The sequence below is a fragment of the Panthera uncia genome (genome assembly GCF_023721935.1).
Source record: "Panthera uncia isolate 11264 chromosome D3 unlocalized genomic scaffold, Puncia_PCG_1.0 HiC_scaffold_8, whole genome shotgun sequence".
NCBI classification, from domain to species: Eukaryota; Metazoa; Chordata; class Mammalia; order Carnivora; family Felidae; genus Panthera; species Panthera uncia.
The window spans coordinates 84,173,554-84,184,699 of NW_026057586.1; the positions used below are offsets into that span (position 1 = coordinate 84,173,554).

Here is an 11,146-nt window from a genome sequence, read left to right on the forward strand (position 1 = left end):
TGAGCCACCCAGGTGCCCCCAGAATGAGTTATTCTTAATAGTTTTGTGCACGTAGTTCCCTATTTTTTTCTTATACAGTCATATATATAAACATATATACTCATATCTTTTTTGTTTTAAAAAAATAGACTTCTGTATATCAATTTGAAATTTGCTGATTTTCCATGTGGCTGTGGACATACAGATCTGTTCTACCATTAAAAAAAAACGATTGAGGTGTAACACACACATAGAGAAATATCCACTTTACAGCCAAATGATGAGGACACCCAGGTAGCCACTGCCCTTGACAAGTAACAACATACCAGGACCTCGGAAGACTCCTTAGGCCCCTGCCCCCTCCCCAAGGGTCACGGTCAACTCAACTAACACCATTAACTAGTTTGCCTCTCTTTGACCTTGATCTAAATGCATCGGGCAGTAATCCTTTGTGTCTGGCCTCATCTCCCGCTGTGCACGTGTGTGCACATCTTCTCAAAGGCCTGGTCCTGGTCCCCGGCCACAGCCTCCCGGGTGATGGGACCCCTGTCTTCATCCCCCTCCCCAAGGACCGTTCTCTTCAGCACTGCCCGCAAGCCCTGGACTGATGTCATCCCCTGCAGCTACGAGATGCAGCACACACTCAAGGACCTGGTGCCACTCAAGGCTTTCCTGCTGGCGGGAACCACCGTGACCATCGTGGAGGAGAAGGTGGGTGGCCGGGATCCCCCTTTTCCTGTCTCCCGGTCTTCTGTCGTGGGGCCCCGCTCCCTTGTCGGCAAGGTCCCAGCCAGCCCCAGGCTGGCCTGTGTTCACTCGTGGCCGCCTCGCTGTCCCCTAGATTCTCTCTTGGCCTGCGGTGCTGCCTCCTGTTGACGTCCCGTTGCCTGCCGAGAAAGGAAAAGGGGAGAAGGACAAGAAAGGGAAGAAGGAGAAAGACAAGAAGGGAAAAGACGGGAAGGACATGGCAGGGAAAAGGGAGAAAGAGGTGGCAAAGGTACTGGCTGGGCTGCCAGGTGCCCCGAGGTGGTGGTGGTGGTGGCCGTGGGCACTCTGGGCACTGTCCCTTCTGGGCCCCGTCCACTCTCCTGACCTCTCTCCACAGGAACAGAAGGGATCCAAGAAGAAAGAGCTTCCTAAGGAGCTCCGCCAGGACCCGCCCATCCTGCGGGTGCTGGGCAGTGGCTTGGTGGTCCTGGAGCCCCTGCTGGCGGGGGAGCCACTTGTGTCCGAAGTGTGCAACTTTGGGGTGATCCGCACTTTGGAAACTGACAGGCTCACGTCCCTCAGGGTACAGTAGGGCCTCTGTCACACCCCTCCCCATGAAACCAGTGCTGGGCAGGGAAGGGTTATGGGGGGGGGGGGCATCTCTGAGCCTCCCGACCTCCTCCAGAAGCCCCCGTGCTGGCAGGGCCCTGGGACGCCTGGGGAGGAGGAAGGCCTCTCCCTAGGCCATGCAGCGGTGCCCAGCTCCCAGCCCTCTGGGTTACTGGCTCCTCGGGCAGCCTTCTCAGGTATGGGGAGCCAGGTTAGAGCTGCCCTGCTTTCCTATAGGACAGCACCCCTTCCCCGGTGCCCACCAAGTCCAGTAAGCATCTCTTGTTGTGGTTCTTCCTCTCAGGATTCAAAGAACAAGAACAAGAGAGCTAAAAAAGGTAAGAATTAACGGTGGCAACTGAGAGCAGGGAGTGTTTATTGAGGACCTCAGTCTATTCAGGTTGCTATAACAGAACACCACAGCCCAGGAGGCTTATAGACAGCACACATTTCTTTCCTGCAGTCGTGGAGACTGCAAACTCTAAGACCCAGGTGCCAGCATCGTTAGGTGAGGGCCCTCTTCCTGGGTCTTAGCCAGCACCTTCTTGCCATGTCTTCACATGGTAGAAAGGGTGAGCGAGCTCCCTGGAGCTTCCTTTGTAAGGACGCTAATCCCATTCCTGAGGCTCTACCCTCAGGAGCTCCCAAGGCCCCGTCTCCTAATGCCGTCACTTTGGGGGTTAGAATTTCAACGTGAATTTTGCAGAGACACAAACATTCAGACTGTAGCAGGACCTGGGGAAGGATCAGCCTGATTTGGGACCAAAGAAATGGAAGAATGGAGAACTGTATCTTCTGGCCAGTGGGAAGGCCATGCCCGCTCTGAGGACCAAACCCTACATCTTTCTTGCATCTCTGAGAAAAGAGCAGCCTGCTGTGGGTTATGTGAAGGGCAGGAGAGGCAATCTGGGGTAGGAGCCAGGATGAGGTGGGATAGGGGACTGAAGTTGGGACTGGCCCAGCGTCCTTCTGGCTCAGCAGTCGTCCGGCCCTCTTTGCCCAACGAGGAGCCTGGACTTGCTCTATGGGCAAGGGGCAGTCACTGAAGTGTCTGAAATAGGTAAGCTTTAGATTTGAGTTTTAGAAAGAACCGGCTGGCTTGGAAGGAGCGCTAGGAGGCAGGGGACCAGCTGGGAGGCTACTGCGAGGTGCAAGGAGGTGTAAGATGAGGTCAGAGCAGCACTAGTCCCAACAGCTAAAAAGTGGAAACAGCCCAGTGTCCATCCGCGGAGGAGTGCCTGAAGAGGACACGGGTATCCGTGCATCGGATCACCCAGCAAAAAAGAATGAAGCGCCACCTGTGCACAACGTGGAGGAACCTTGAAAACGGGATGCAGAGTGAAAGAAGCCAGATGCCAAAGGCCATGTACTGTATAATTCCACTTGTGTGAAATGCCCAGAGCAGGTGAATCCATAGAGACAGAAAATAGATCAGTGGTTGTGGGGGTTGGGGGTTGGGGGTGGGGAGTGACCGCTAATGGGTACTGGGTTTCCATTTGGGGGGATGAGATGTTCTGGAATTAGATAATGGTGATGATTCTACAACACTGTGAATAGACTAAAAGCGACAGAAGAAGCGTACATTTAAAAATAGTTAAAGTGTTGAATATTAGGAGAATTTTATCTCAATGAAAAAAAATTCACCTAAAAACAAAACAAAACCAAACCCTGTAAAAGGCAAGAAGTGCTAAGTCATTTCCTGACTTGGAAATGGGCAGCAGAGATGGTGTGGAGAAGACAGGTGTGAGAGTTACCGTGGGGCCGGGGGTGGACAGGAGAGACTTGGGCCCAGGGCCCGTGAAGCTGAAGAAGCCTTTCCCTCACCTGCCCATTGTCACCCGGGGCACTCTCCATCTCCTTTGCCACCACGCTAGACAATCACAATTGCCACCTTGCTGCACCTCCTTCCTCCCACTCTGTGGCCAGTCTGTCGGCACCCCCACAGCAGCGGGATGATTTTGTTTGCAGATCTGGTTGTGTCACTCTACTGCTGGAAATTCTTCCATGACTTCCTGCTGGCTCATCACAAAATCCGAATGTCCGTGTTCTATAAGCACTTCCCCCCCACCCCCAAGAGTTCTGCCTAGAGTACTCCATTTGCACTTGCCACTCTTTGTACTCAGCTACTTGTTTTGCCAGATCTCAGCCTCAGTTGCCTTCTTCAGGGGAGTTGATCCCTGGATTAGTGTGGGCTTCCTTGTTTTCTTCAGGGTATCCTGTTTTCATCCTTGGTACTCAGCGCCATGCTAACTATAGAGATATGAATCTGTGTCCTGGTTTCCCTTTTATCTTGTCCACTACACTGAAACTACAAGAGAGTGGGGGCTATGCCTGCATTCTTTAAAGTCAGACAGTCCCCAGCCTCCAGCATAGTAGGCCATTGACATTGAATGAATGAATGAATCAGCTTATAGGTGGTATTTAAAGTCATGAAAGTACGTGCGCTTATGTTGACAGAGAAGAGGATTGAGCACAGTGCCCTGGGGAACACTACAAATTTTGAGCAGGAAGGGACAGCAAGACTTGAACGATCAAATTTAAACATGTACTAAAGCAAAACTCAAAGATATTGAAAGGAACACAAAAATAGTACCCAAGGTAAAATTTATGTCTTCCATCCAATAGAAAAACTACCAGGCATTAAAAGAAAGAGCAAGAAAATTTAATATATAATGAGAATTTATTGTTCATAATTGACTCAGAAATGACATATGTTAGAATTAGTAGACAAGGACATTAAAGAAGTTATAATTATATTCCATATATCTAAGAAGCTAAAGGAAAGATTGGTGGTGGTATGTAGCAATATGGAAGATAAACTAAACTTTTAGAGATGAACACTACCATGTTACATTAAAAATACATTCAGTGGGATTAGTGGCGTATTAGACAATTCAGAAAAAAAAAGATTAGTAAACTGGAAGCAGTAGAAACTATCCACAATTAAACAGAAAAATGGTTGGAAAAAAATGAATAGAGCATCAGTGAATTTTCAGACAAATTCAGAGGAACTGATGTCCATGTAGTTGGAGTCCCCAAAGGAGAGTGAGGAGGGCAGAAAGACTATCTAAAGAAATAACTGCTGAAACACTTCCTCCAAATTAGATGGAAAATATCAATATACCAATCCAAAAAGTTAAGTGAACTCTAAACACAAGAAGCATGAAGAAAACAAAACCAAGCTAGATAATAATAAAACTGCTAAAAGTTGGTGATAAAGACACATTATGTACAGAAGAACAAAGATAAAGATGACATCAGATTTGTCATCAGGAAAATGTCAAATAGAAGACAGTGGAGGAAGTCTCAAAGAAAAACATCAACTTAAAATTTTTTACCCAACGAAACTATCTTCCAAAAACAAAGGCGAAGTGAACACTTTTCTAGACAAATGCTGAAAGAATGCATCACCAGCATACATGTACTACAAGAAAAGTTAAAAGTAGTTCTTTAAGGAGAAGAAAATACTAGATGGATCTGGATCTGTACAAAGAAATCGAGAGCATTGAAAATGGTAATTCTAAGTAAATATAGACTCCTTTCTTATTATTTAAGTATGTTTAAATTATAGTTAATTGTTTAATGAAAAAAATATATATATATAACCAATAGAATGTACAATAATAGCAAAAAGGCTAGAAGTGGGAGTAAGGAAAGAAATGGAAGTGTATCACTGTAAGGTTCCTATTTCTATGTGAAGTGGTATAATATCACTTGAAGCCAACAAAGGAGTAAAAAGAGGGATCATAAAGATAGTTATTCTTAAAGAATGAAACAAAAAGAAACAGAGGACATGTGAGTTAATAGAAAACAAATAAGATGGTAGACTTAAATGTAATTATATCAACAATCGCATTAAATGTAAATGGTCTAAACACCCAATTAAAAGGCAGAGATGATCAAATTGGATAAAAAAGATGCAACCATACGCTACCTACCTGAAACCCACTTTAAATATAAAGATACAAAAATATTAAAAGGATGGAGAAAGATATTCTTGCTAACACTAATAAAAAAACAGGAGCAACTATTAATATCAGACATAATGGACTTCAGAGAAAGACTATTACCAGGGGTAAAGAGGGTTATTTTGTAATAATAAAGGAGTCAGGAGGATGTAACAATCCTAAGTATGCAGCTAATAATTGAGCTTGAAAATATATGAAACAAAAACTGATAGAACTACAAGGAGCAATAGACAAATCCAAAATTATATTCAGAGATTTCAATACACCTCCCTAAGTAATTGATAGAACAAATAGAAAATCATTAAGGATGTAGGAGACCTGAATCACACTGCCAATCAACTTGACGTAACTGACATCTGTAGAGTACCCCACCGAACAACATGAGAATACACCTTCTGTAAGTGCACACAGAACTGAGATATTCCATAATCTGGGCTATTAATAAAGTCTCAATAAGTTTAAAACAATTCAAGACACACAAAGTATCCTATCCTCTATGACTACAGGGGAATTAAATTAGAAACCAGTAAAAGAAGTATGTAAGATCTCTCAATTGTTTGAAACTAAATTACACACTTTTTAAAAATCTTTTTTAAATGTTTATTTTTTTGAGAGACAGAGTGCGAGTGGGGGAGGGGCAGAGAAAGAGAGAGGGGGAAAGACAGACACAGAATTTGAAGTAGTCTCCAAGCTCTGAGCTGTCAGCACAGAAATCAGACGCTCAACCAACTGAGCCATCCAGGCGCCCCTAAATAACGCACTTCTAAATAACCTATCAGTCAAAGAAGAAATCAAAAAGGAAATTAGAAAATACTTTGAACAGAATGAAAATGAAAAGATAAAATATCAAAATTAATAGAATATAAGTAAAACAGTATTTATAGAGAAATCTATAGCACTGCATACCTATAAATAGAAAAGCTTCTAAAACTATTAAGTGAGTTTAACAGGGTTGCATGATACAGGATCAGTATTCAAAAATTAATTGTATTTCCATATACTAGCAATAAACAATTAGATACTGAAATTTAAAAATACCATTTACAATGCCATTGAAAAATATGAAATAGGGATAAATCTGACTAAGGATGTGGAAGTTCTATACACTGAAAACTACAAAATGTTGCTGAGAGAAATCAAAGACTTAAATGGATAAATATGTACATGGATAGGGAGATTCAGGATTGTTAAGATGTTGGTTTTCCTCAGATTGATCTATGATTCAACCTGATAGCAATGGTAATTCTGGGGGGATTTTTTTTTTTTTTTTGGTAGAAATCAGCAAGCTGATTCTAAAATTAATATGGAAATTCAAAGGATGTAGAATAGCCAAAACAGCTTTGAAAAAGAACAAAGAGGGACACCTGGGTGGCTCAGTTGGTTAGCGTTAGACTCCGGGCTCAGGTCGTGGTCTCACAGTCTGTAGGTTCCAGCCCTGCATAGGGCTCTGTGCTGACAGCTGGGAGCCAGGAGCCTGCTTTGGATTCTGTGTCTCCCTCACTCTGCTCTTGCCCGCTTGTGCTCTCTCAAAAATAAACATTGAAAAAAAATTTTTTTTAAAGAAAAAGAACAAAGGATGTACACTGCCAGACTTCAGGGCCCATACAAATATGGACAATGGGCATGATTTATAATCAAACTACGGGGTTAAGATGGTCTTAATTTTCTTTTACTCTTTTGCAAATTTCTTTATTGTCTGGCTTAATTGAGGATAGTTGCATTTGAATAGCTGCTCCTGCAGCCCCTAATCTCTTGTGATGTGTTGCTGTGATTGTAGTGTATGAAGAAAATCCAGTCTCACATGGGCACGAAACTGGAAAAGAAGGGGCTATTTTCATAGGCTTTCAAATAACTGATATCTTAGATATTATGTCAAAATTTGACAACTAGTTTTTTAAAGCCTGTTACAGTGTGAATACTGAATCTATCGTTTTTGCATAGTTACCTTAAAATCCATTAGTCTACATTGCTTTTTTTTTTCACATTGCATTTTGAAGGGCTATCTTGCCCCTGCACAATCTGTGACGTCAGACATTGGTTATTTGTGAAATACTGGTCCACAGAGTTATGCAGATCTTCCAACCGTTGACACGTTTCATTATACATTATCCAAAAATCATATTCTTCATCAGCACCCATATGATTAGAAAAGTCTTGGAGTGTTGGGAAACGGTTAAGTTCACGGTGGCAGATGCGATGTTCCAAAATTCTAATTTCTACTCGAAAGCTCAAATGTCATAAATGTATCAAAATGCTTTCTGTTGTTTTCCCCGCAATGCCAGGCTTCCTTCGTTTGCTTTTTAGCAAACATCTACCAAATATCCGCGTCCGAATAACCATGGTTTGTCGGTGTTCTGTCAAGAGAAAACGGTGTTCCTTCCCAGACACGTGGCTAGTTCATCTCGCAGCTCCAACAGCTGAGCCTGGTTAAACGATCTGATGAGGGGTGACAAGTGTGTTCCTTACTACGCTGACAACGAAGCCGCGCTCCCCCTGGCTCGGAGGGCAGCTCTGCGTTTCGGGGATGCGGAACGAGCCCGTCCAGGACGGCCGAGAAGCAGCCCGCACGCCCCTCGGACTCACAGACCCGCGTTTTTATCTCCTCAGAAAAGACCAAGCCTGCGGCTGCAGTGTACGACGGCGACTACCAGCCCCAGCCCTTGACCGTGGAGGTGCAGATCCAGCTGAACCAGTGCCGCACGGCCGAGGAGGCGCTCCGGGAGTTCGCCCTGTAGGGCGCGGGATTAAAGGCCGTTCTGACCACCGCGGCTCCGCGTCCGTGTGGCCGCCGCGCCCGGGAGCGGGGGGTGGGCCGGGGCGGCGGGGCGGCCTCCGCGGCCGCAGGTGTGCGGCGGGTGCGCGGAGCCCGGAGGGGGCGGGGCCCCGCGGCGGCCCCGAAGCCCCGCCTCTCCCGCTGCCCAAGCGGGCCCCGCCCACCGGCCGAGCGGAGCGGAGCGGGAGGTGCGAGGCTAGAGCTCGCGTCCGCGCTCGGCCGCTCGAGCTCCACGCCCGTGCCTGGCCCGGCGTCCCGGCTCAGGTAGGTCCGCGGGGGGCGGGTTGTGCGGGACCGGGGGCGCCTGGGGCCGCGCTGCGGGCTCAGGGGTGTCTCGCCGTGCCGGAGAGGGCCGGGGCTGCCCGTGCCTCTGCACCCCGGCGCGTCCGCGAGGACGCCGGGTCTGGCGGCGGGGTCGTCTCCGCCGTGGACCGTCGGGGCCAGGCGGCCTCCTGCTGCCCCGGAGACCCTCGGCCGCTGTTGGCCCGCCGGGGCCCGGACGGCCGGAACCGGGCGCTGTGGAGCGGGCCAGCCTCAGCGGGCAGCGCCGCCGCGGGTCCTCAGGCCCGGGAGGGGCGTCCGCCGCGGGGCCCCCCGCTCCTCGCTCTGGCGACCCCGCCGGCCGACGGCCCCCACAACAGCCCGTTAGAGACCGCGGCGTGGAAAGAATGAACTGGGGTCGCCGAGCCCCAAGGACCCCAGGCGGCTGTCACCCCAGAAACAACCGCAGACCCTCAGGACTCAGCACGACACTTGCGGGGGTGGGGGTTGTGCCCTCGCTGAAGCCCACGCCGGGTTAAGAACCAGGCTCTTGGGGGCTCTCGGTTTGGAAGGAGACCTACATTCGCAGGTACTGAATCAGGATTCACAGTAGCGTGTAGGGTGGGGAGCAGAGGAGCGGCCCGAGAGGGGGGGACCGTGCTCCGGGCCGGGGCGGGGCGGGAGTTGCCCGTGGTCCGGCGTGCGGGGGAGCCCGGGTGTGTGCGCGCGCAGCGGGAGCGCTGGGGGCCGAGGCGAGCGGGGCCGCGGCGCACCGGCCTCCGGAACCAAACCGCTGGCCCTGCGCCCTGAGTTCTCAGCCGACGGGGCCGGCGCGGCCCCGGGCTCATCGCCCACACCTGAGAGTCATTTTCCCCGCCTGAAAGCCGCGTAGCTCACCTGGCGGCGCAACAGTTTCCTAGCCGGTTTCCTGTCTCCTTACAAAACCCATCATCTAAGCCGCAGCAGGAGGAATCCTTCACACGAGGTACATTCTGTCACCACCTCTGCTAAATCCTCCAGTGGATCTCTACCGAGGATAACAATAAACCCAAGCTTCCCCCCTTGCCTCACGATGGCCCTTTTATGTATGCCTTCCCGTGCTCTGGCTTCACCTTCTTCCGCTTTCCTCCTTGCTTTCAATACTCCAGCCACTTCTCCATACTTCTCCAGTCCTCAGAGAAGTCTCACTGCTCCTACTCCGGGAGCTCTGTTTAACTCTGCCTGGCACACTCTCCCACCAGATCTCTGTGGTTCGCTGCGTTCAGTTCTTGTTCAAATGTCCTTTGTCTTGGTGCCTGGGGGGCTCGGTCTGTTACGCGCCTGACTTTTGGTTTCAGTTCAGGGCCTGATCCCACCCTGGTGAGATCTAGCCGGGAGTCAGGTCCCGGCTGCGTTGGCAGCGGGGAGCCTGCTTGAGAGTCTCTCTCCGCCTTCCCGCCCCTCCCCATCCGCCTGTGTGCCTGCGCTCTCTCAAAATAAGTACCCTTGAAGTCAAACGTCCTTTATCGAGGAGAGCTTTCTCAGCTACTGCAGTTTGAGATAATCTTCCCCAGTCACTGTGTTCCGTTACGCTGGTTTAATTTCTTCTCGGCACCGTCTCAAGTGGGTATTGGTTTTGGTTTTTGGTCTGTCTCTTCTCTGTGGCCCTGCCTGCCTTGCCGGCCTCTGCATCCCTAGCGGCTAGAAGAGATGCGTTTGTGGCAGCCGCGGCGGCAGGACGACGGGGATGAGGCCGATGCCGGCAGACTGGATAGAGGTGTAGGCCTGTAGGACCAGGATGGCGTGGCAGTGGAAGTGAAGACGACGGGCCCCAGGCCTGGCTGTGCTACTCTTGACTTGATCTTGGTCAGGTTACTCTGCTAGTTCCCGTTTCTGGGCCTTCTCTTTGGATCGCTGGGATACTGGCTGGGAGAAGAGCAGAGCTTAAAGGGACGGGAAAGGGGCCCTACGGGGGAGGCAGAGCTCCAGCTCTCCTTTCATGCTCTGCTGTGCAAGTGGTTTTTTCTTAAAACCCCATTTTAAGTAACTCCCCCCAAAAACCTGGGGGAAAGAAGAAACTTCCAAGAAACTGGGGAAAGAAGCTTCAGACAGACCTGAAGGGTGTATTCTGGGGTCCCTGTGGCTCCCTTTCTCTGGAGGAGCAAAGGCCCTGGGGCAGCACCTCGGTCATCTCTGCGACATCCTGCACAGGGCCTGCCGCCAGCAGATCACGGTGCACACTATTTCAGGGGAAATGGTTTGACTTTAGATTCAAGGGCCCTAAATGCTTAGAATGTATTTCACTGGAAACTAAACTAGCTCCGTGCCATTTTTATAAGATACTTGAGTTTCCTGGGACATGCTGCAAGTGCTCATGGTTTCTCAGTTTTTTAAATTTTATTATTTTTTAAGTAATCTTGACACCTAACTCGGGGCTCAAACTCGAGTCGTATGCTGTGGGGTGTCTGGGCGGATCAGTCGGTTGAGTGTCCGACTTCGGCCAGGTTATGATCTCGTGGTCCGTAGGTTCGAGCCCCGCATAGGACTCTGTGCTGACCGCTCAGAGCCTGGAGCTGCTTGGGATTCTGTTTCCCTCTCTCTCTGCCCCTCCCCCACTCATGCTCTGTCTCTGTCTCAAAAAAATGAATAAACGTTAAAAAAAAAAAAAAAAAAGTCGCACGCTCTTGGGACTCAGCCCAGCCAGCCAGGCCACTCCATGGTGCCTCAGTTTTAAGGTGGCTGCAAGTCGCCTGGGTGGCTCGGTGGGCTCAGTGTCCAGCTCCTAATTTCGGCTCAGGTCATGATCCCGGGTGGAGCCCCATGTCGGGCTCTGAGCTGAGCATGATGTCTGCTTAAGATTCTCTCTCCC

The 11,146-nt window shown here is 49.2% G+C and overlaps 1 protein-coding gene across 1 annotated transcript; it reads left to right on the forward strand.

Annotated features, from left to right (window-relative positions):
* The first annotated feature begins 440 nt into the window (after positions 1-440).
* Positions 441-8,026, forward strand: LRRC43 (leucine rich repeat containing 43). Its single transcript, XM_049619399.1, has 5 exons — positions 441-690; positions 821-976; positions 1,085-1,270; positions 1,601-1,634; positions 7,872-8,026. Exons 1-5 carry the CDS (start codon positions 517-519, stop codon positions 7,997-7,999), a joined length of 678 nt encoding a protein of 225 aa, XP_049475356.1. The 5' UTR covers positions 441-516; the 3' UTR covers positions 8,000-8,026.
* Positions 8,027-11,146: the final 3,120 nt, after the last annotated feature.